This window comes from Amphibalanus amphitrite, unplaced genomic scaffold (genome assembly GCF_019059575.1).
Source record: "Amphibalanus amphitrite isolate SeventyFive unplaced genomic scaffold, NRLGWU_Aamphi_draft 000490F_arrow, whole genome shotgun sequence".
NCBI lineage: Eukaryota > Metazoa > Arthropoda > Thecostraca > Balanomorpha > Balanidae > Amphibalanus > Amphibalanus amphitrite.
The window spans coordinates 413,482-434,452 of NW_024881984.1; the positions used below are offsets into that span (position 1 = coordinate 413,482).

Here is a 20,971-nt window from a genome sequence, read left to right on the forward strand (position 1 = left end):
AACTTTCCGTGGTTAGGTACGTAGGCCAATTCTAACCCGTTCTGCATAATATGATAAGAATACTTTTGTCCGTTCTTTGTATAGGTAGGTCCTTTGCAGCAATAGTTGATGGCTGTACGGCAGTTCATGCTACGAATTGTTGAATTACATTTGTTTCCAATCGCCCTATTTTATGCGTTCCATCCAATGCCGTAGACAAAAAGCTATACAAAAAGCACAAAATGTAGTTGCTAAGTGCATTGAAACCTTCACAAACAAGGATACAGTGGTATTACAGACGACTAACGACTTAATTACTCTATTATGCTAAGCAATTGTGCGAACGAGCATAACAGATCTTGCAGACATGCTTAGAACATTGCCTTCCTTATCGCTCCATAGATGGCAGCACCATTTGCGCCTGATTTGATACTATCCCGCCGAGCACCACGGTAGGCTGTACCGGTGAGCATTTGGGTACGACGGAACAGCATCATTCCAGGCGGCGACGCTGCCGACATCTAGCGAGAAATAGTGTAGTTTGAGTGGGCAAGTAGTCGTTTTCGGTCTCGAACTCGCGTTACCCTTTGCGATGTGCTTCATATCACGTGACCACAAGACATCTGAAAACCACGGCATTGGCAAGTAAATGGCTTGTAGCGTAAATACAGCTTTATTTTCAAGTAATAGGGGAAGGTGGGGTAAGACGGACCAGCTAAGGTTTGAGGCCGCATATCTTTCTACACTGCTCTCGTAACTCATATTGTTTATAGTCTTCTGAATGCTCAATCCTTCCTCTTTTGATGTGTGCAAAGACTGAATTGCAAAATAAAGACATCTAGGTGGTGGATGCTCTTAAAGATGGACATGTCAAAAACTCAGACAAGAAAAAACGCGGGGTAAGACGGACCACCCAGAAGTGCCTGCTATCCATTCATGCTTGGTACAGTTCTAATCTGTACTCGAGTAAGTAGAGTGGTAAAATAACAAAATGAACCTTTATTCTATGCTCATATGTTATGGAAGTGCAACTAAAAGCTGGGAACATGTGTGTTGATTGTCGTTTGGCATGAATGCATGCTAGCTAGCATTTGCAATGGTCCATGTGCAACAAAGGCTCCTTCCTGAAAAATTGGCTTACTTAAACTTGTGTCAATGCTTTAGAAAAGAATTTTCCATATGATGGGTACAATGGACCACCACAGGGTAAGATGGACCACAGTGGTCCGTCTTGCCCCAAATCTAAATCCTGTCATTATCATGACGTGTATGTCAAATAGCCCAACATTGCGAAACCTTGCCTGTTCTAAAGTGTGACTATAACCAAGTTTATAATTTTGTTCTTCACCGTAAAGTGGAAAATAGAAACTAATCATGCAATAAAGGCGCCGAAATTGAATCACCCGTAGACCTCTTATATTAGATCGGTTTGACGAAAAACAACATTTTTCTCAATAACTCAAAAGCTATGCATCCTAGCCTCATGAGCTCAAGGTGGCCATTGTTACGAAGGGAAACAAAGGTAGTGAGTGCATAAAGCAGTAGATAACAGCAGCGGTTCAGCCGGGAGGGCTGTTGGTCCGTCTTGCCCCGCTGGGCCGTCTTACCCCACCTTCCCCTACCTCCCCAGGCAAGTATCAGGCGATATTTTGCCACCTTTCGAATGATCGTGTCATTCCATGCGAGCTTTTATGACAGCTGACTCAAAAGGCATGGCAACAAGTAATTGTGCTTGACAGTCTTTCTTCGGTTAGCCCCTGATGCACGTTACCCAGCACGTGACCCTCCCTCACTAACATTACCCTTGTTTCGTTATAGATGTTAGCCACGTTACATTTCACATGCAGGCCGTTTCCATCGAAATATTGTCCACATGCGGTTGATTCCGATCAGTAGTGTGGTTAATGGCTATCTTTGTTTATTCTTACGATTATTTATAAGTGAATATAAAGGTATTTATGAACCCCCAAAGACATAAATAACTACCAGGTGCAAAATCAAAATGTTTTTTAAGCTTTATACGGCAGAGTAATAGAAGCGTCAGAAAAAAAAAACAGATAGGCACACTACTGCGTAATTATCAGATTCTCTAGCTGAACAGCCCAAAGTGCTGGATAAACACAAAAGCATTGTCCCAAGAGATGACCTAGATCAGATCTGCAATCGATGACCCCGATATTTTACGGCTGCACCGCGACCCTGACCTTCCCTCCTCCCATCCCCCAAGCGCTCGAACCCCGAATGCGGCTCTTCAACGCGCACCTTCTATGATTTCCCAACCGCTCTTCTTTTCACTAGCCTCAAACATACCGTACTCTGCGCCCCCCCCCCCCCACACATCCCTCCACATACGTCAAACTACGCATTCCACGAAGGCCGTTCACGCCCGGTGACCATGCGCACCCCTCCCCCTGTGGCGACAATTGGGGTCAGCGTATGACGTCATCGTCCAATACGCCGCGCCTGCCCAGTGTTACCAACAACACTTGGTAGTGTTGACTAGCAACGCCACCCCCCTATGGATTGGTCCGGTCCGGCGGCCGGCGGCCGGTCAGTCGTTAGCGGGGGTTCGGCTCGCGCCCAGGTAGCTATACTGGGGCTCTGCAGAACAGTGGGAGTTAGGAGTCGTGACATTCAACAGTGCATATACCTTTAGGGACTGGTAGGAAGGCTTAGTTTGCACTGAACGTTGTAAAGTCTGAAAATCTAGTTGGTGAGTGATCGTTAATAAAACATATTGCATACTCAAGACTGTTGTAGCAGGTGGACGATATATCTTTTTAGATAATTCGCATACAGTATCCCAGTCATGGCGATCACGAAGGCGACTCGCCGGCCCTCTCAGAATCAGAGCCCCCGCACCAAGGGCAAGGGCAAGGGCAGTAACACAAGCAGCGGCAGCAGCGGAGGAAACCTCTACACACACTCCAGTCCGCCCAAAGGTGAGTCGCCTAATTACTTTGTGGAATGAAATTTATCAGCGCGTTTGTGACTATGATTTTGATGTAGTAAACCATGTTCCTCGGTGAATTGGTAAGTGTATTTTAAATGGTACAGTACGACTGACGGCTTGCTGCCGGGCCTAGCTTTTTCCGCTTTGCGAAAATATTTTGTGTCGTATAATTAGAAAACAATACCTGCATTTAAATTGAAAGACTTGATCAGCCAGTTCCTACTGTCAGTGTGACTTCAGTGTAGCTAGAGTGCACTTCACATGAAAACACAAAACTCTGGTATCTGACATAGGTTTACTTTCTGGGCGCTTGTTGCTTGGTTGGTCAACACATAAGTCATACCAGCACAGGCAAGCATGTCTATGTCTTGTCTCAGTGTATTATTCTTAGAAAGCTCGAGAGTATAACGGACCGTCTCGTCTTTTCGTACTCAAAAGCTGGAGATGGAGTTCATTCCGATCTTGATGTCTACTGAACTGATTCAAGAAGTGCCCTTTGTTCTAACCGTACGAATCAAGACGACTGTCTATAAACAGATAAGACAATGGTCTTGCTACTATGTATATATGGTGTTGACACTATCATGTTAACTGTCCACCAGGTTAACACTACCAGGTTAACGTTAACCCTCGCACGACCAGGCCATTTCTCATAACACGAACGACCAGGGGGGGGGGGGTTGTTACGACCCCCCCTGGCGTTTCGAAACGGAAGGTCGTAGAGCTTAGCGGAAAAATTCAACGGATTGCTCTCAACGAGATCTCGCGATTGGTGGTATATTTTTTGGTCATAGGTCAACATTTGACCTACTTATGACCGGTCAAAGGTCAAATTTTCCGAAAAATCGAACTTTTTCAACTTTCCGCGGCGATTGCGGCAAAACGGTGGGAGATATCGACTTGAAACCTTCGCTATCGTGTTCCATGATCAATTCTCTATCGTTTGGTATGTATTTCGTTTCCCTAGCTCTAAAAATGGCGCGTTGGGAGCGCCGGAAGTCGGCAAGGTCACAGTCGGCGGCAGAAATTCGAAAAATCAAAATTTAAATTTTTGAAATCTGATTGTATTTTTGGATTTGGGAGGTCCATTTGCTCCCTATAGAAGCTAATATTGCTGCATATTCCCATTGAGGTGACAAGAATTAGCAAAATAGTGGTTCGGGCGCTTTTCAAAAATAGTACCGGACGCTGTTCCTCTTGTGACGTCATAGCTCTGTGACCTGACCTGACCCGGTCAATTTTCTTGCACCACACGATAGCCAATGCTTGCCCCAACATGCATGGGAAGTTTCATCATGATCCATCAAACAATGTGGGTATCACCGGCAGAAAACCTAGGGATTCGGCGCACACGTTTGGTAACTGTCGGCCGGAGGCTGTACCTCTTATGACGTCATAACTCCGTGACCTGACATGACCCGATCTTTTTTTTCGGCAAAAGATGCGCAAAGGCTGCCCCAGAGGGTATTGAAAATTTCAGCCCGCTACGACAAGCCGTTTAGCGTGCACTTCGAAAAAACCTCAGGGGGGGTTGATACAACCCCCCCCCCCCTAGGCGTTCTAGGGTTAAGACACTTGAGATCACAACTTATTCGAGCAGCATAGACCTAGTGGCGGATCCGGGGGGGGGGGGGGTCAAATGCCTCTTTCACAGAGCCTGAAATCGATGAAATTTTGCTGTTTTTTATAGAATAGAAATAAAACTAAACTGCATTTGCTTTAAACTGCACGACAGCGCATAAAAAATCGAAACCCAAGGAATCTTTTTGTAATTTCGAGAAAATTAATTTTTCGGGGCTAGCCCCCCCCCCCCCCTCTACCCCCGCAGCGTCCAATGCCATCTTTCTGTGTCCACATTTGCAGACACTCGGCAGAATCCAATCTTGTAGCTAACCTTATATCAATATCATAGTTTGACTATGCCGTCGATATTAGGTGGTAAAGATGAGCATAAAGCATCACAGACTGAGATAATTATAAGAGCTAAATGACTTCAGCCACGGATGAAATAAAGGGCCTCTGAATACGAGTGTTTTCTTTTCTTTTCTTGTTTTGAGGTCGTAGACGACATTTTGCAATAAATGCGATTAAAATATCATTGTATGGTTGGATGATATACCATGGATGATATAACACATCTCATTATTATCTCATATTATTATCTCATCCATGGATATACCTACAAATGCTATTTCACGAAAATCAAAATAAAATGTTTAAAAATATGAAATACAGTGACATGTGTTTTTTTTTTGTCGCTTGCCTGGCGAGGTCCAAATGTTTGATGAACCTATAAGTCGATGCAAACTGCTAAAAACACCATCTGCATGGAGACGACCCATTCAGGAAATTTGAAATGCAATATGCGTGCTCATTGATCTCATGCCTAAATTATTGTTTGCGCACCGAACGGTAATGTGGTTCAACCATGCATATCGAACATCAACAAAAATTCTATAGTGCGAACTGACAAACATGTCAAACTGTCAAACATGTGCACCATAATGTCATGTTATTGACATGCAGGCCTACCAAAACTAACCACGGAAACATAAGTCTTGCGATCTTCCAGCAGCAGAATGCTAAGAAAGGAAAACACACAGGGCACAGTCAACGGCAGGAAAGTGGGATTGTGGGCTAGGGACTGGAAAGCGCGTTCAATATTATTAGGCTCGATCAAGTACTGCTAATTGAATATTGCCGAGCTCCAGCAAGCGCTATGTTTATTTCTATGTTTATGAATTATGGTTATGTTTATGTAATGCACTTATGACTGCTCACGGGACGACTGGGTACTTATTGCACCGAAAACGCCGTTGAAACGGAACAAGCAACCAACCAACCAACCAACCAACAAAGCAACAATTAACAAACGGTGTCATATTTACGCACCAACCTTAGTACTGCTGAGTGAACACATTATCTGACATCCATCTCAAGCTCCTCGTCTCCGTTTTCCAGTGCTGCCGATGAACTCCTCCAACATCCGCCAGTGGCTGAAGGCAGGGGACCTGGAGAAGCTGGAGGACGTCATTATCGACGGACAGGGTCAGAAGCTGCTCAAGGAGTCGTCGGCAGACGACAAGACCAGGGCGTTCCTTCGATCGGTGCCCGACAGAATTGTGAGTTATCATCGTTTGAATTCATTAGTGTGTATTGAAATTTAAAAGCATGCGTGAGCTGTGGAGTATGGAAATATCGCGTTGATTACATAGGGCGTCTTTTTAATGTGTCGGGTCGATTGCATTTGGCTATTCAGATACTAAAAAAAACTTGATTAGACGTAATAACGCAGGCAAACGTGTGAATATGATGCAAGTTTACCTTAGGCTAAACCGATTTCTTGATGCTTGAAATAACTAATCTCAGCGCTTGAAATTGCACCGGCATTTTCTTTTAAATGCTTTGGGCTAGAAATTATTAAGAAAATGTTGTCGATCTTGACATACATGAAGTATTTGATGTTTAGGAGAGTAGGAAACTATCATAGAACTTCATTGAAAAACTTGTACTTACCAGATCGATTACTAGAACGTAATCGATCTACAATCCTCTCTATTCAGACAAATGCTTGGAGCCTCTCATAGCTCCCTGCAATAATACCAAGCGGCCATTGTCATCGCTTTTGTCGGCGAGCTCCGTTCGTGACGGGCTGAGCGGCGGGGCTCACGCGAGCTCCCCGATACCGTCCTTGTTGCGTGCAGGCACCCACGAGGTCGGTCCGGCGCCGGGGACAGGCAAACATGTCCACACGGGCCGAGTAGTGTCCACACTGACTCTGAAAAGGTCGCCTTCTGGGGACTGACGAAATCCTCATTAGCGGAGCTGATGGATTATGATGGCGAGGAGGTGTGGCGAAGCCGTGGCTGCGTGCATAAAATATAATCTGTTTGACATGTTTGCCGCGATATTATCAGGAATATTGAGTGTGATGGCAAGTAGGCGCATGGTATGACCAAAATAAGGTCATCCAAGGTCGTACAAAACAAATAGCTCGGTTACAAAATGACTGTTGTGACTTCAAAATACGACCAGTTGCGTGACGCAAAATCTCCAGTCGTATCGATCGAAGAACTGCGTGATCCTTTCAGTTTCACTTCACTTTCACCTTGAAAACAATCAGAGAAAAACAAAACTATAAAAACAATAACGTTTTCCATCATATCTAACCTTGTGGGACCCTCGACTAGAGCACACAGAAATGCGCTGAATGATCCAATGCTCGAAATAATATATTTACAGCCAGTGGCGCTCTCTGGGTGAACTGGGATGTGCAAAAACAATTTTATGGAATATTTAAGAAGCATAAGAATAAGAACTTAACAAATTAGTTGGACGAAATTGTTACCGTTCTTTCTATCATTTTAGTGCCTATCATATTCTACCACATCTCTCCGGGTCACTCATCTGACCCAACTGACTCTCTCCCTCTTTCTCTCTCTCTCTCTCTCTCTCTCTCTTTCTCTCTCTCTCTCTGTCTCTCTGTCTCTCTCTCTCTCTCTCTCTCTCTCTCTCTCTCTCTCTCTCTCTCTCTCTCTCTCTCTCTCTCTCTCTCTCTCTCTCTCTCTCTCTCTCTCTCTCTCTCTCTCTCTCTCTCTCTCTCTCTCTCCAGTCCAAGATGGACGCCATTCACAAGGTGGTGGAGGAGGGTGACCTGCGTCAGACCAAGAACCTGCTGGACCGCCGCAAATACGCCATGTCGCGAGACAAGAACGGTGTCAGCCTGCTGCATAAAGCTGTGATGAACGGACGAACAGAGGTCGCCGAGTACCTCGCCTCCAACTACCCGGAGATCCTCAACCTCACGGACGCCGTAAGTAAACAGAACTAGTTGTGTGTGACTTATGTGTGAGGCAACGTGAGCGTTGCCAAACTTTTTGACCTGTAAATCTAAACATTGCGTTTTGTGATAAATGCATGAAATAATATGAGTGTTTGTGAATCGAGCATGTATTAAACCGTTCGCAGGGGTGTAACATAGCCAACATACATTTAATGCTTACAACATGATGGGTGCAAGGGGCTTATCAAATTGAAAGGCCAGCTTCTCGAAACACTTGGGGGTCAATGCCTCGTTCTCGGTAAGCCAATTACTGGTTAACATGGCAATCATGATCATAAAGCGCCACAGTCTCTGAAAGCGACATTACATACTTGATCAAAGGAAACATGTTCCATAAGGTCTAAGACGATTATCTCTACAGACATGACACGATGACATTGGGAACATCTTCCTGGCAATGTCAGCTATCGCGCGGTGCGTGCATGATAAGACCCAAACACCATGTTGAACACTTGAAATCACCACGGCATAACATATTCTGGAAGTCAAACGCACGGGGTGCAGACTAAGCCATCGATTCACCCTAAACAAACAGAGAATGAGCCCCACCCCACTCATCACCGGCCATTCCGGCCTTGCGTCGCTCCCGACGTCTGTCGGCAGGGAGCCGGCCGCGACGCCGAGCGCCACAGCCGTCGTCGGGTCGTCGATTTCGACGTGACGACCGCTGACAGTGCGTTCGTCCGCCGACAGGAGACGGCTGTGGTCACTCTGCGTCGCAGCCGGCGGCCCGAGAGGCAGATGGCCGCCTACCAGAGACACCTGCTGCGCATGCAGAAACGACGCAGCAGCGTGGCGGCCGCCGGCGTGGAAGCTGCTGCCGCAGCCGTCGCTGCTGCCAATGCTGAGGGTGGTCCTGATGGTGCGGTTGGAGGAGAGGGTGCCACGGGGACGATTACACCTCAGACACCGGCGGTGCACAAGCAGCCCGGTCATAATGCTCGTCCGAAGGTGGTATCACACTGGGTGAAAATGCCGGGAGAGGAGGAGAAGGCGGGAGAAGAGAAGGCAGACAAAGACAAGAAAGAAGAGGGAGGGAAGAAGGAGAAGAGAAAAGGAACCGCAAAACGGGTACCCACAAGCAAGGGCAAAAAAGGTGACGCTTCGAAGAATGAAAATGAGAACAGTAAAGAAAAGAAAAAGAAAAAGAAGCCAAAGAAGAAAGTCAGAATGAGTGACGACGCTCCTGAAGTTGTGAACGCTGAGAAGACCCCAGCCTCCAAGTCCAAGTGGGCCGGCATCCACGCGGCTCTGCGGCTCTGGCACCGGGAGCCGGTGCCGCAGGACCAGCTGGAGTCTGTGCCCGTCTCCGGGCCGGGCGGCGAGGAGCGCCACGTCACTCTGCGCCGGCCACCTCCACTCACAGTGGCCTTCGAGGGCCTGCCGAAGGACGCCGAGCTGCCGTCCAAGACAGCGGCCAGGGCGGACGAGTGGCGGGCGCTGGCGCACGCCTCGGCCGTGGGGCCGGCGCAGTCTGCCCAGCTGGTGGCCTCTCTGCTGTCCGAAGTGGTGGACGAGGAGTCGGCCGAGATCCTGCAGGACGAGCTGACGGACGAGCTCGCCAGGAGGCTGGTGGAGAGGGTGCTGGACAGGGCGCAGCTGGTCGCCTACAACCGATACGAACACGCCGAGGCGGTCAAACATATCTTTCTCAGTAACATGGGGAACATTGTGCCGGTCGAGCAGAAGAAGTAAACAAGCGAAAGTGAATGCGCCTATAAGACGTCAGCGCTTGGAGAATGGCGCCAACGGCGCATGTTATCCACAAACAGCCGGTCAGTTGGACCGCCTTTCAATGCATATTATATATTTATGGAACAGCCATTGCGTCATAAGAGCTTACACGAAGGTGTGGAACTGAGAAAACCTCATTTAGGACACATAACATATTTGGATTTGTTTAGAATCTCAAATCCGAATAGTTATATTGATAGATGTCCTATTCTAAACTGAGCTCGTTATGGTCCGTCGAGGTTGAGACAGCATTTATCGATACATATTTGCAAACTCCGTCCGATATACCTGTATATTTCCATACAGACGAACCTGAGGAAAGATTATTTTCAAATAAGTGAGCAAATATTATTGCACATTGATACCAATGCTAGGGCAGCTAGATGTTACATGGAGTCCCTCGATGAAAGCTTTATGAGGTCGTGCATTAAAAGACACATGCAGGCAAGTGTGAAAGTATGTGATCTTTGTATTGCTGATTAGCCGATTGCTTGCTTGCATCTCTATTTATTCCGAGACATTCATTACCACCAAATGCTTGCTTAAATGCTTATTTTTGCTCGCTGTTGGTGAAAAATAGACTCTATAGGCTTTTTCTAAAAGAAGCGTCGAGTTAGCTTACACGAGGACATCGTTTACTCGTTAACACAGGGTATGCTTTAGCAAGACACTTAAAGGGACTATCCCACCTTTAACATGGGGTTTGAGTTGAGATAGCCAAGTTTGCGGCGAGGTTCAGAAACCACTATCTATCTAGGTTGCAACCCCCGCGGCCTCTTGGTGTTGAAGAAATTCGTTCCCTTCATTTGAAAATGGGCCTTGTACAAGGCCCTATCTTCAACATGGAGCGACCGTTAGTGTGACGTCACCTCGTTTAGTCATTCTGATTTAAATGGGTTTGTTCGTTGAAAAATCGCTTAAAACTTGGTCTGAACTTTGTTGTGGTGCCTACAGAGTAAAAAGAATCAGCTTTATGACAGTAATGTGGCCTGGGGAAGGAGGTAATTTTGGGCTGTGACGTCACATATTTGAAAGTTTGTGTTTGGAATATGGGAAGCCTAAGATGTTTAATGAAAAATAAATGCCAGAACCGTGTTCCTGGTCATCCAATCTATAAAGTCGGGCACAATCTAACTGGTTTTAACAACATTTTAGAAGGTGGGATAGTCCCTTTAACCCTAGAACGCCTAGGGGGGGGGTTGTATCAACCCCCCCCCCTGAGGTTTTTCGGAAATAGTGCAAAAACGGCGGCGCGCAGCGCCGCCAAATTTTGGGTACCTTATGGGGCAACCTTTGCGCATCTTTTGCCGAAAAAAAAATTGATCGGGTCATGTCAGGTCACGGAGTTATGACGTCATAAGAGGTACAGCCTCCGGCCGGATTTTCACAAACTGAGTGCCAATGCCCGAGGTTTCCTGCCGGTGGTACAGACATCGGTTGATGGATCGTGATGAAACTTCCCATGCATGTTGGGGCAAGTATTGGCTATCATATGGTATAAGAAATTTGACCGGGTCAGGTCAGGTCACGGAGCTATGACGTCACAAGAGGAACAGCGTCCGGTACTATTTTTGAAAAGCGCCCGAACCACTATTTTGCTAATTCTTGTCACCTCAATGGGAATATGCAGCAATATTAGCTTCTACAGGGAGCAAATGGACCTCCCAAATCCAAAAATACAATCAGATTTCAAAAATTTAAATTTTGATTTTTCGAATTTCTGCCGCCGACTGTGACCTTGCCGACTTCCGGCGCTCCCAACGCGCCATTTTTAGAGCTAGGGAAACGAAATACATACCAAACGATAGAGAATTGATCAAGGAACACGATAGTGAAGGTTTCAAGTCGATATCTCCCACCGTTTTGCCGCAATCGCCGCCGAAAGTTGAAAAAAGTCTATTTTTCCGAAAATTTGACCTTTGACCGGTCAAAAGTAGGTCAAATGTTGACCTAGGACCAAAAAATATACCACCAATCGCGAGATCTCGGCGAGAGCAATCCGTTGGTCTTTTCCGCTAAGCTCTACGACCTTCCGTTTCGAAACGCCAGGGGGGGGGTCGTAACAACCCCCCCCCTGGTCGTTCGTGTTATGAGAAATGGCCTGGTCGTGCGAGGGTTAATCGATTGTACAGGCTAGTAAGGTGTACAAAATAATGCATGTGAATTGCGTTTATAAATAAGCTGTTCATCGTTTTCTTTTGAGTTTCATACTTTATCGTAGATGCTTGTATTCCCTGTTGAGAATTGTATATCGTAAGAGGCTTAAGCCGTGTGATGTTTTAGACTATCCGCTTGCTTACTATACTTGCATATGTCTGTCCAGTGCCTTAGTGGGTATGTGTGTATGTGTGCGCTTTGTGTCTTATTCTATAGCTGTGTATATTAAAAAGTTCAGTTTTGATAATAACTACCTGCTTATATTGGGCATATAAGGTAAAGCCTGTGATTATTGACAATAAACACCGTACTTACCTACTCTGCTTGCACTATTCAACTGAGAAAATCACTCAACATCAAACATAAATGATACAAAGGCTTAGCCCATAAAATACACACCTACGCTGATAAATCTGTTATATATTTTTTCTATTCAATCTTACGTTTTGCGCAAAACACAACCAGGAGTGCGATTCATCGCTTTCGCATCGCTTCACGTCATTTTTGCCCTGCCCCCGTCCTACCCTATATCGTTCGGCATGGGGGTGGATACCGGTCAACGAACGCACGTGTTTACCTGACGACGCCATCGGCACCGACGGAACGTCACGCGTCGACACCGTCAGGCTCGACGACACCGGGCGGGCGACACACTTTGGCCGGCTGCCATGGAAACCATTCAACAGTGAACAATGCGCACCCGGCGCTCGCCGCCGCACCGCTATAAGAACCGACAAGTTTCCAGACGGACGGACAATTGTCGTCCGTTCTGGCTTCAAGGGCAGGCGTTATATTATCGAGGCCGATATTGCACCTATGCTATGGTGCAGAATAGCGTCGCACATTTTTTTCTTTTCTCTATAAAGCCATCAGAAATTACGATAAGCAGCTTGGATCGAAAACTTATTCATTTTACCAAGTATATCTGTATAGTTTTCACCTTTTTCACATCAAATGGCTGTAGATTGTAGACGCTCTGCAGGCTTTATGTCAGCAGCAACAGAAATAGCGACTAGGACCAGCCTTCAATGATATTTAAAGGGACATAGTGTTTGAGGTCATATGAAACATTAATTCTACATTAGGGCTGCAGCAGGGTGTAGAATGAGCGATTCATTCGAATATGATATCGCATTTACGGAAACTCTGCAAAATGTTTCCGCCATCAATAGGTACCAAGGACTTCACAAATGCTGCAACGTGTTTTCGTGCAGCTTGCGGCGTCGTTCTACGTAAAGCCAGATAACGTCTACCGATTCATTTTGCGATAAGTGGGTGCAAAACACAGACATGTAAGGATAAAACAACGGTTAATTGTCGCATTTCAAAAGCTTATTGTGACGAAATTCGTCAATAGAATTGCAGTTTGTTATGTGACTTAGATGAGCACTGAGTTGTGCCTTTTATTTAACCCTCGCGGGCCCGGGGGGCGTTTTTCGCCCCCCCCCCCCCTGGCGAATATTTGCGATAGCTCCCGAACGCTTAGGGATAGGAAGGAGAAACTTTCAGGACCTTTTTTCCCATCAATTTGACATCTTCTGAAGTAAAAAATTTGGACCTAGCCCCCTTGATAACGTCACAAGGTCCATTTTTCTAGACCCCTGCACGGCAAACTTCGGCGTCACAGACGCAAACTTCAAATAGCTGCTAAAAATAGAGTTTTAGAGATAAAGACAAATTACGAGCACGGTTGCGTTGCGTTTGACCTAGAGAAAAATAGGAAAACAGTTTTAGTGACCTGAGGTCAGAGGTCAGGTCAACGACCCCGAAATGTGGTTTTAGTTTTTCGCAAATAACTTCGACAAAAATGGTCCTAGAGCTACGGCAGTGGTACCATCGCATTCGCCTTGTCAGGCCGCGTCGAATGATATATATTTTGTTTGGAAAAGGTCAAATTTTATGTTGACCTCAAGTGACCTCGAATGACCACTGGTTGACCTTGACACATGAAAGGTCGTATATGATGGATTTGTATCCGCTGATCACGAATCTGGCATCTATTTTCCTCTAAGCCTTCATTTAGAGCTTCCGGATTGCAAAATTGTCTTATTTATTATTACTAACTTGAATCAGTGAAATAGCCTCTAGCAGGGATACTCTTCTGTGACCTTGACCTTTGAGCAACCTTGTATCGTAGGATGAACCACAAATAGGGAACTGATAAGCCTCAAAACATTTCAAAACATCTTGGAAGTTAGCACGCAAAATATGCGAAAAGTGCCAAGTTTGAGGTCAATTTTGAGCGTGACCTTGACCTTGACCTTTCACTTTGAGCACATTTTCAGAATCCTCAGATTCTCTTCTTTCGTTTGACAGCCAATTTTGCCGGTTTGATGCAGCCTGCCGTCCTCTAGAAGGCTTACTTTGAAATCACTACACATGTGGCGGTTTTTGCCTTTGACCTTGACCTCTGACCTTGAAAATTGACCTGAGGTCAAAAATTTTAGGTGCATTAGAATCGTCTCGTAAGGACCTTTCGTTTGGTATCGCTTTTGTTTCCGTAGCTCCCTTATTTACGGAGTTAGACAGGGGGGGGGGGCGAAAAATGCCCCCCCGGGCTGCGGTGGTTGGGATTACCCCCGGGCCCGGCCGGGCTAAAAAGAAAACTAGATTGTAATTGAAACATATCGTTACCAATAGCCATGAATGAATAAGATAGGTGTTTTGAGAAAAATGCATTACGGTTAGTTTAATAAAAACATTTAAGAATAAGTCAAATTTTCAACGAAAGTTGCTGTTGCTTGAATATTTCTTCTTCTTATCCTTTTCAGTTCGGGCATTTGAAATATTTGCCGAAAAATATTGAATTATAGAAAAATAGAATAATGCTTTTCAAACGCATTTATACACAGCACAGCAGAGTCGAGGGCTGTTTTCCCATGGCTCGTGCTCACGTGCAGTACTGGCCCGACCCTCCAGCAGTCAGCGGATTCCACGAAGAGACCCTATTGATCCGTGGTCAGTGACCCGTACAAAAGCAATGCATATCCAACGCATGGAGAGCAGTACCGGTCTGTAACCCAATATTGGCAAAGTGGGATTGTTTTATGTTACCTTAAGTAGCTTTACGTTTTCAATGTTTTACGTTTTTCAATGATAGTTTTCGCAGGATGATCAGAAGTTGTGTGCGGGAGCTGCCTTTAAAGGAAAGTCGTGAATCGGTCGTTTCATCAAACTGAGAGAGTGTTACTAAAATAAAATAAAAACTCATCCCCACAAGAGTTAAATTTTGTAGGAGCACTCACCAAAGCACGCACTAAACACGCTTGTGCTTATTCTACACTAAACCCGTGTCAGTAAGGTAAAACACACTGAGCTAAAACGATTATCAAGAAATTCCTCAAACACCGCTGCAATGTTGTAAACAGTAGGGCAACAGCAATACACATAATGGAGACACAAACACAATCAGCCTTTCCAGCAACCCGTTTTCACGTCCATGTGGATAATCGCTTGCAGGGATACCCAATAGCGGGCGAAAATGGCCCTAACGATTTAGCCTCGTTGACCTTGGATCGTCGGCTAGCGTGCTTATGGACCCGGCCCACATAACTATCGCCCTGGTGGCGATTAGTAATGGCTAGCGATAGCGATGGTGATGATCGGAAAACCTGGGCCGTAACTGAAAACGGCAGTTAAACCGTCGTTAATTGCACAAATGAGGCGTTTCGGATGGATGGATGTCAAGCTAATGACTATGCGACTTCGGATTCTGAATTTGCCTTTTCCGATAACATAAAGTGATGAAGTGTTGTCACTGATGCTACAGTTTTGGATAACAACAACAAAAATGCTAGCAACTCCTACATAATGTATGTTCCATATGGTCCATATGTCCACTCCACGATTCCACATCTATTTGTATCTTCACTGTCATGTAATCTAGTCTGAAGCCTGACCTGTGCAGTGACCTGACCTCTCACTTGATCACACATGTCACCTAAACTGTGACCTCACCTATCACTCGATACCTGATCTGACTCCTGACACGCTCACCCTGACCTGACGTCTGACCTGACCCCTGATCCGACCCTTGACCAGACCCCTGATCTGACCCCTGACCCGAACCCTGACCTGACTTCTGACTCGACCCTTGACCCGACCCTGACCTGACCCCTGACCAGACCCCTGACCTGACCCCTGACCTGCAGGACGGTCGGACGGCCCTCCACCTCAGTGCCGCCTCCTCCGACCCTCGAGGCACCTACGACGCACTAGTGCGGGCCGGCGCGGACGAAAAGACTCGTGACAAGCGTGGCAGGCCAGCCCAGTACTATCTGGATCATCCGGATGACTTGGCTCTGCCCACCAAGGCTGAGCCGACCAGCAGGAATCGGCAGCGACAGAGGAGGACGCCGCCTAAAGACCATGTACGAGGGCGAAAACCTCGAGACAATGGTGCAGCTGCTTCTAATGGGGGTGGTAAGTCCAGACTCATTATCAATGAAAAGATAGGCAGCTCCCTGCCACCTTGCCAGTGATAATGCGTGGCGTATTTTTTACTAGAGATGACATATAAGTTGCGGCATTATCTTGAATGCAAACACTTAGGCCTGCTGTAGCTTTTGCTGACGTATCGACCAGACTTTATTTTTCGCATATCAAAGTAGCACGACCATTACGATATCTCCAAAATCTGGGTCGATGTCTTTCGCTCATTACCTTTCCCTGTTTCGCTGGTCGCGTCATGCTCGTGGCACGCGCCACTGCGTGCGGACAAATTGGGACACGCGGCGACCCTGTTACTGAAATGTCATGGCGACTTTATCGATTTGGTATAACGTTAACGTAGCGTAGAGCGCTGCAATTTTAATGCGAACATGATATCGATTTTCACTCTGCCTTGAGTACCTTCCTACTTACAAATGGTTCACAACAGTGCGCAATATTATAGTGGAAAAGAACTTGAACCTTATTGGCGCATCTCATTTCGTAGAACTGCTACCTGATGACATTTCATGCAGTGGTACGATTAGCGGTCATGAAACTTGAAATTCATTCGAACTCAACGCCGCATAAGCCAATACTGACATCCGTCTCGCTGTAGCTGGTGGTTCTGGATCTGGACCCGTGTCCCACGCCACGATCCGGATCTGGATCCACGGCCGGGATCTGAACAAGCTGGAGCAGATGGTGCTGGACGGACATGGCGAGCGTCTGCTGAACGAAACAGCCGGATCGAACCGGGTCAACAAGTTCCTCACTTCGGTCCGACCGCTCATGGTGGGTGGGGTGGGGGGGGGGGGGATAAAGAGGAAGGAGAGAGAGTGGAGGCGTCAAGTTGTGTGGGTGGGGGAGGGGTAGGAAGGGAAGAAAAGGAGAGTGTCAATCATACATTGTGTACCGAGCGAGATCACAGACTTCGGTAATAGTGCGTACGTTCAACTACAGTCAAAATGCAGTTTATCATTTGAAATTATGTAAGCGCTAATTGGGAAATTAAAAAACATGCTTTTTTACATTTATCGTCTCGTAACGCACCTGTATCTGGATTATTACAGTTTCCTCGCACGTCTGCGTTTCAGATTCGGATCCGTGAGCTGCACTCTGCGGCGATAAACGGTGACTCGGCCAAGGTCGAGGCCATGACTGAAGGCCAGTCACGTCTGCTGACCTCCAAGGACCAGAACGGACTCACCATCCTTCACAAGGTAAGTTGCATGGGCAATTGTGCGAGCCAGCAACGGCTGAGAGGATCGGTCTCGATGGTATGATTATGCATTTGAGACTTGAGTTGATGAATGTGCTACACTGAAAACAATTTAACCCAAGGCCCGCGAGTAAACCGGTGTTTTGCAGGTACCCCTTATCCGCAACCATTTTTAACCACCCTCCCAGGAGTACAGTAAGGTCCCATTGCAGTGTATTCGTCCCTGCTCTCAGCGGACTTGTTCGCTGACAGCGGTTATATCCGCTCAGAGCAAGTACGACTACACCGCAATGGGACCTAGCACTACTCCTGGGAGGGTGGTTAAAAATGGTTGCGGATAGGGGTACCCGTAAAACACCGGTTTACTCGCCAGCCTTAGGTTAAATTGTTTTCAGTGTATAAAATAAGGTATCAATGCATTACACTTATATCATGCTCGCAGCTTGTTCGTGCATGAATTCATTCACTGCAATTGCAATATTCACTTCAAATCATTTGACAATCAAACATTAAACATAGTTATACATAGGCAAGGCCTGCCGATTAATTAACGACACTACTTGAGTCCATTATAAGCAAACAGCCTCAGCAAACGCATGTACCGCATCTCAAATTCCTCAATACTGACATGAATCCAGCCTGGCTTATTCCTGGATCCAATGGCCTTGGATCCAATAACCAACCATACCCGATGGACACCAACAGCAGCATGGTCTTTGTCCACCGCTCTAAATTTCGCTCGTGACGGACGTGACTGCTGGACGTTAAGTTCCGCTGAATGCTTGTGAGTAAAATCTCATCGACCAGACCTTAAACCGCTCGTGAATGGCATGATACTTTTACAGGCTGCCGGCCTGGGACACGAGGAGATTGTAGAAAATCTGCTTGAAGTCATGGCACCACGAGAAGCTGTGAGTGCGGCTAAGACATTAGAGCCAGAGTTTGAGTGCACTGTGTGGTAGTTCTTGCTATAGAGCATGTTTGATGAGTGCCTACGCTTCACCTGACACATCCTTTATCATTTTTTTTTTATTTGAATGATGATCCATTTTTGCTACCATTTATGGAACATTTTACACTCAAATTGCCTGAAATGTTCTTGCCTTTATCGTGCTATCGTCGTCGTCAACAAACGTCAAAACTCCAGGAGTTGATGAACTGTGCAAAATAATAACTATCACAACATGGAAAGAAATAGTTCTATTAACTGTTCTGTCGACAATAAATATTGTATCACTAAATCCTCTAAATAATTGGCTCTCTCGGCTCATTCAAGGAAGGCGAATAATTGCCCACGTGTTCACAATCTCCCCCTCCGTGTTCGACAGGCGGCGACTCTTGGCCACCGGACGATCGTCGAAACATCCTTGGGCACCGTCCGAGATCAGAAGGACGAGCCAGACAACGACGGCTACACACCGCTCTTCTATGCGGCCGCCAGCCAGAACAAGGAGATCTACGACCTGCTGGTCAAGGCCGGCGCTGATGTCAACCGGGTCGATAAGGTCAGTGTAGTATGGGGCATGGTCAATGCAGGAAACTTATTGCACATGCCAAGTTGTGTCAAGTGTCAAGCTTGGTCATAGCTATGAATTGGTTACTTTTTAGAGTGGCTGGAATATGTTCAAAAGGAAAATAGCAACAACTTTCCTTCAGCTAAACCTTCAGGATGTTTTTTTTTTTTTACATTCTATATTGTAGGAGAATAGTTAAATTTACCATCGAATAAATATAATTTGAATATGCACGAGTAAGTCATTTTTTTCATTACACTTAGCGCTGTAGCTTCGCAAAAACGTACTGCAGTTATAGTTTTCAGCTTTCTCGCCGTCACTCCCAGCCCTGAACACCAGGCCGTCCCTGTTTCCAGCGTAAGAAGACAGCCGAGCACTACCGCGAGCACCCGAAGGAGATGCCGATGCAGCACGTCTACCAGCTACCGGACGCACCGAGGAACTCTGGCGACTCCCTGGGTGTTCCCGATGGACCGAACAGGAGGAGGTCGGTCAGCACCGACCGACACCAGGGAGGTGACGGAGGACAGGCGGCGAAGGGCAAACGGTCCACTAGTCGCCGAGAGACGGTGAGTGTTCGTGTGTATTCCTACTGAGGGAGATGGGAGGGTCGAGGAATGAGGATGTAATTATTTCGGGTGTCAGCATGGCCAACGGAATGCAGGAGTGACTTGATGCGGTTCATCTTCCACATTTCACTGGTATTCATAGCGTAGCATGGTTATTTATTGCACTCGTGTTACCAATTTGACGGTTAACCCGCGAGTTGCTGGGGGGGGGGGGGCGTTAAACGCCCCCACTCTTTTCGCCGGGCCATAGCATAAAAACGGCGCGCCAAATTTTGGGTACCTGTAGGGAATTGATTGAAGTGTATTGTGACAAAGTTTCAAAAAAATCGGTCGGAAATTTTTTGAGATATCAAGGTTTTAGTGACGTCATGATTTCTGAGTTTTCGACCAAAAACGGCATATCTTCAAAAAATCATATAAAATCACAGAATAGACATACAGACATGCTGTAAACGCCATTAGACTGACAATACCATGAACAATCAAATGGCTATCTTCGATTATTGATTATCGATCCGCATTTTCCAAAATCTCGAACTGATTCTTGGCAATTTTTCGTGAATGCTTCACGACCATGATACATGCATTTCTTAAATTGAACTTTTTGAGCCAAACACGTACACATATGACAAAATGAATGTCACCATCGTGTTCTACGCCCCAAATTACTCATAAAACATGTGTCACAGGCTGCGAATATCAGTTTTGATTTTCGGGGATATGTGCCTACCCGGTTGACCTGACCTTGACCCTGACCTATGCTTGACTGACCACTACATGGAGCTGACACTCTTGTAGGCCTTATATGATGGATTGTGCACCGTTTTGATAGAGTTTATGACGAGAGCCGCCCATTGCGACGTCCTGAAGTCCATGCTACTGAAAGCCCGATTTCAGATGTTTGACCTGACCTTGACCCGACCTGTGACCTCAAAATTCAACTTCAAAGTACTCATCTGAAGCGTCTCGTTGCGTTCTTTCGTTTGCCGCCTCGTGCGTTTCGCTGCGCCTATTGGTTCTCGAGTTATCGGCTGGGGGCGTTTAACGCCCCCCCCCCCCAGCAAACGGTGGGTGGCGAAATACCCCAGCAACTGCCGGGTTAAAAAGCGTCATCAATGCTAAATTTCCCAAAGTCGAAATAGCATAATAAAAATATTACTTGTTTGAATATAACTTTGCAAACGAAAATGCCAGAATAAGATGCATTTTAAGTTTGTTGTGATCGGTGTCTTTGATTCCGTTACAAATCGCTTGTGGTAGGTGATAATCGCTCTTGCTAAAAATGTTAAAACATGGAGGAATGACTTGTCAAGAATGAAGCATCAAATGACCTCTTTGCGTATTTAGATATGTTGGCTCGACCTGATAATGCACGTTTAAATGCTCCTTCTGCAATAATATCAATAACTATAACTTTATTTTACCTATATAAATCTCACAATTATCGACTTATCTTGCTGTTGCATCGTACCTAATTCGTAGACTTGAATGCAAGGCAAATACAAAATTCATCAGAGAGCACAATGGCACAGTATAAATACGCACCTTCGAAATGTAACCAAATTATCGAGC

The 20,971-nt window shown here is 46.0% G+C and overlaps 2 protein-coding genes across 2 annotated transcripts; both read left to right on the top strand.

The window, feature by feature from the left end:
* The first annotated feature begins 2,524 nt into the window (after positions 1-2,524).
* LOC122392524 lies at positions 2,525-10,178 on the top strand. The gene is made up of 4 exons (XM_043387480.1): positions 2,525-2,921; positions 5,894-6,054; positions 7,545-7,745; positions 8,469-10,178. Exons 1-4 carry the CDS (start codon positions 2,789-2,791, stop codon positions 9,468-9,470), a joined length of 1,497 nt encoding a protein of 498 aa, XP_043243415.1. The 5' UTR covers positions 2,525-2,788; the 3' UTR covers positions 9,471-10,178.
* Positions 10,179-15,242: 5,064 nt separating this feature from the next.
* Positions 15,243-19,426, top strand: LOC122392522 (serine/threonine-protein phosphatase 6 regulatory ankyrin repeat subunit B-like). The gene is made up of 6 exons (XM_043387478.1): positions 15,243-15,284; positions 15,818-15,992; positions 16,714-16,889; positions 17,192-17,317; positions 18,645-18,821; positions 19,187-19,426. Exons 1-6 carry the CDS (start codon positions 15,243-15,245, stop codon positions 19,424-19,426), a joined length of 936 nt encoding a protein of 311 aa, XP_043243413.1.
* Positions 19,427-20,971: the final 1,545 nt, after the last annotated feature.

What these genes read in the sequence shown, in the direction of transcription:
- LOC122392524 (XM_043387480.1), top strand. Translation starts at nt 2,789, where the DNA reads ATGGCGATCACGAAGGCGACTCGCCGGCCCTCTCAGAATCAGAGCCCC. An exon ending in ACACTCCAGTCCGCCCAAAG is followed by an intron (nt 2,922 to 5,893) that starts GTGAGTCGCCTA and finishes TCCGTTTTCCAG; the next exon opens with TGCTGCCGATGAACTCCTCC. An exon ending in GATCGGTGCCCGACAGAATT is followed by an intron (nt 6,055 to 7,544) that starts GTGAGTTATCAT and finishes CTCTCTCTCCAG; the next exon opens with TCCAAGATGGACGCCATTCA.
- LOC122392522 (XM_043387478.1), top strand. Translation starts at nt 15,243, where the DNA reads ATGGCTAGCGATAGCGATGGTGATGATCGGAAAACCTGGGCC. An exon ending in ATGATCGGAAAACCTGGGCC is followed by an intron (nt 15,285 to 15,817) that starts GTAACTGAAAAC and finishes CCTGACCTGCAG; the next exon opens with GACGGTCGGACGGCCCTCCA. An exon ending in CTTCGGTCCGACCGCTCATG is followed by an intron (nt 16,890 to 17,191) that starts GTGGGTGGGGTG and finishes TCTGCGTTTCAG; the next exon opens with ATTCGGATCCGTGAGCTGCA.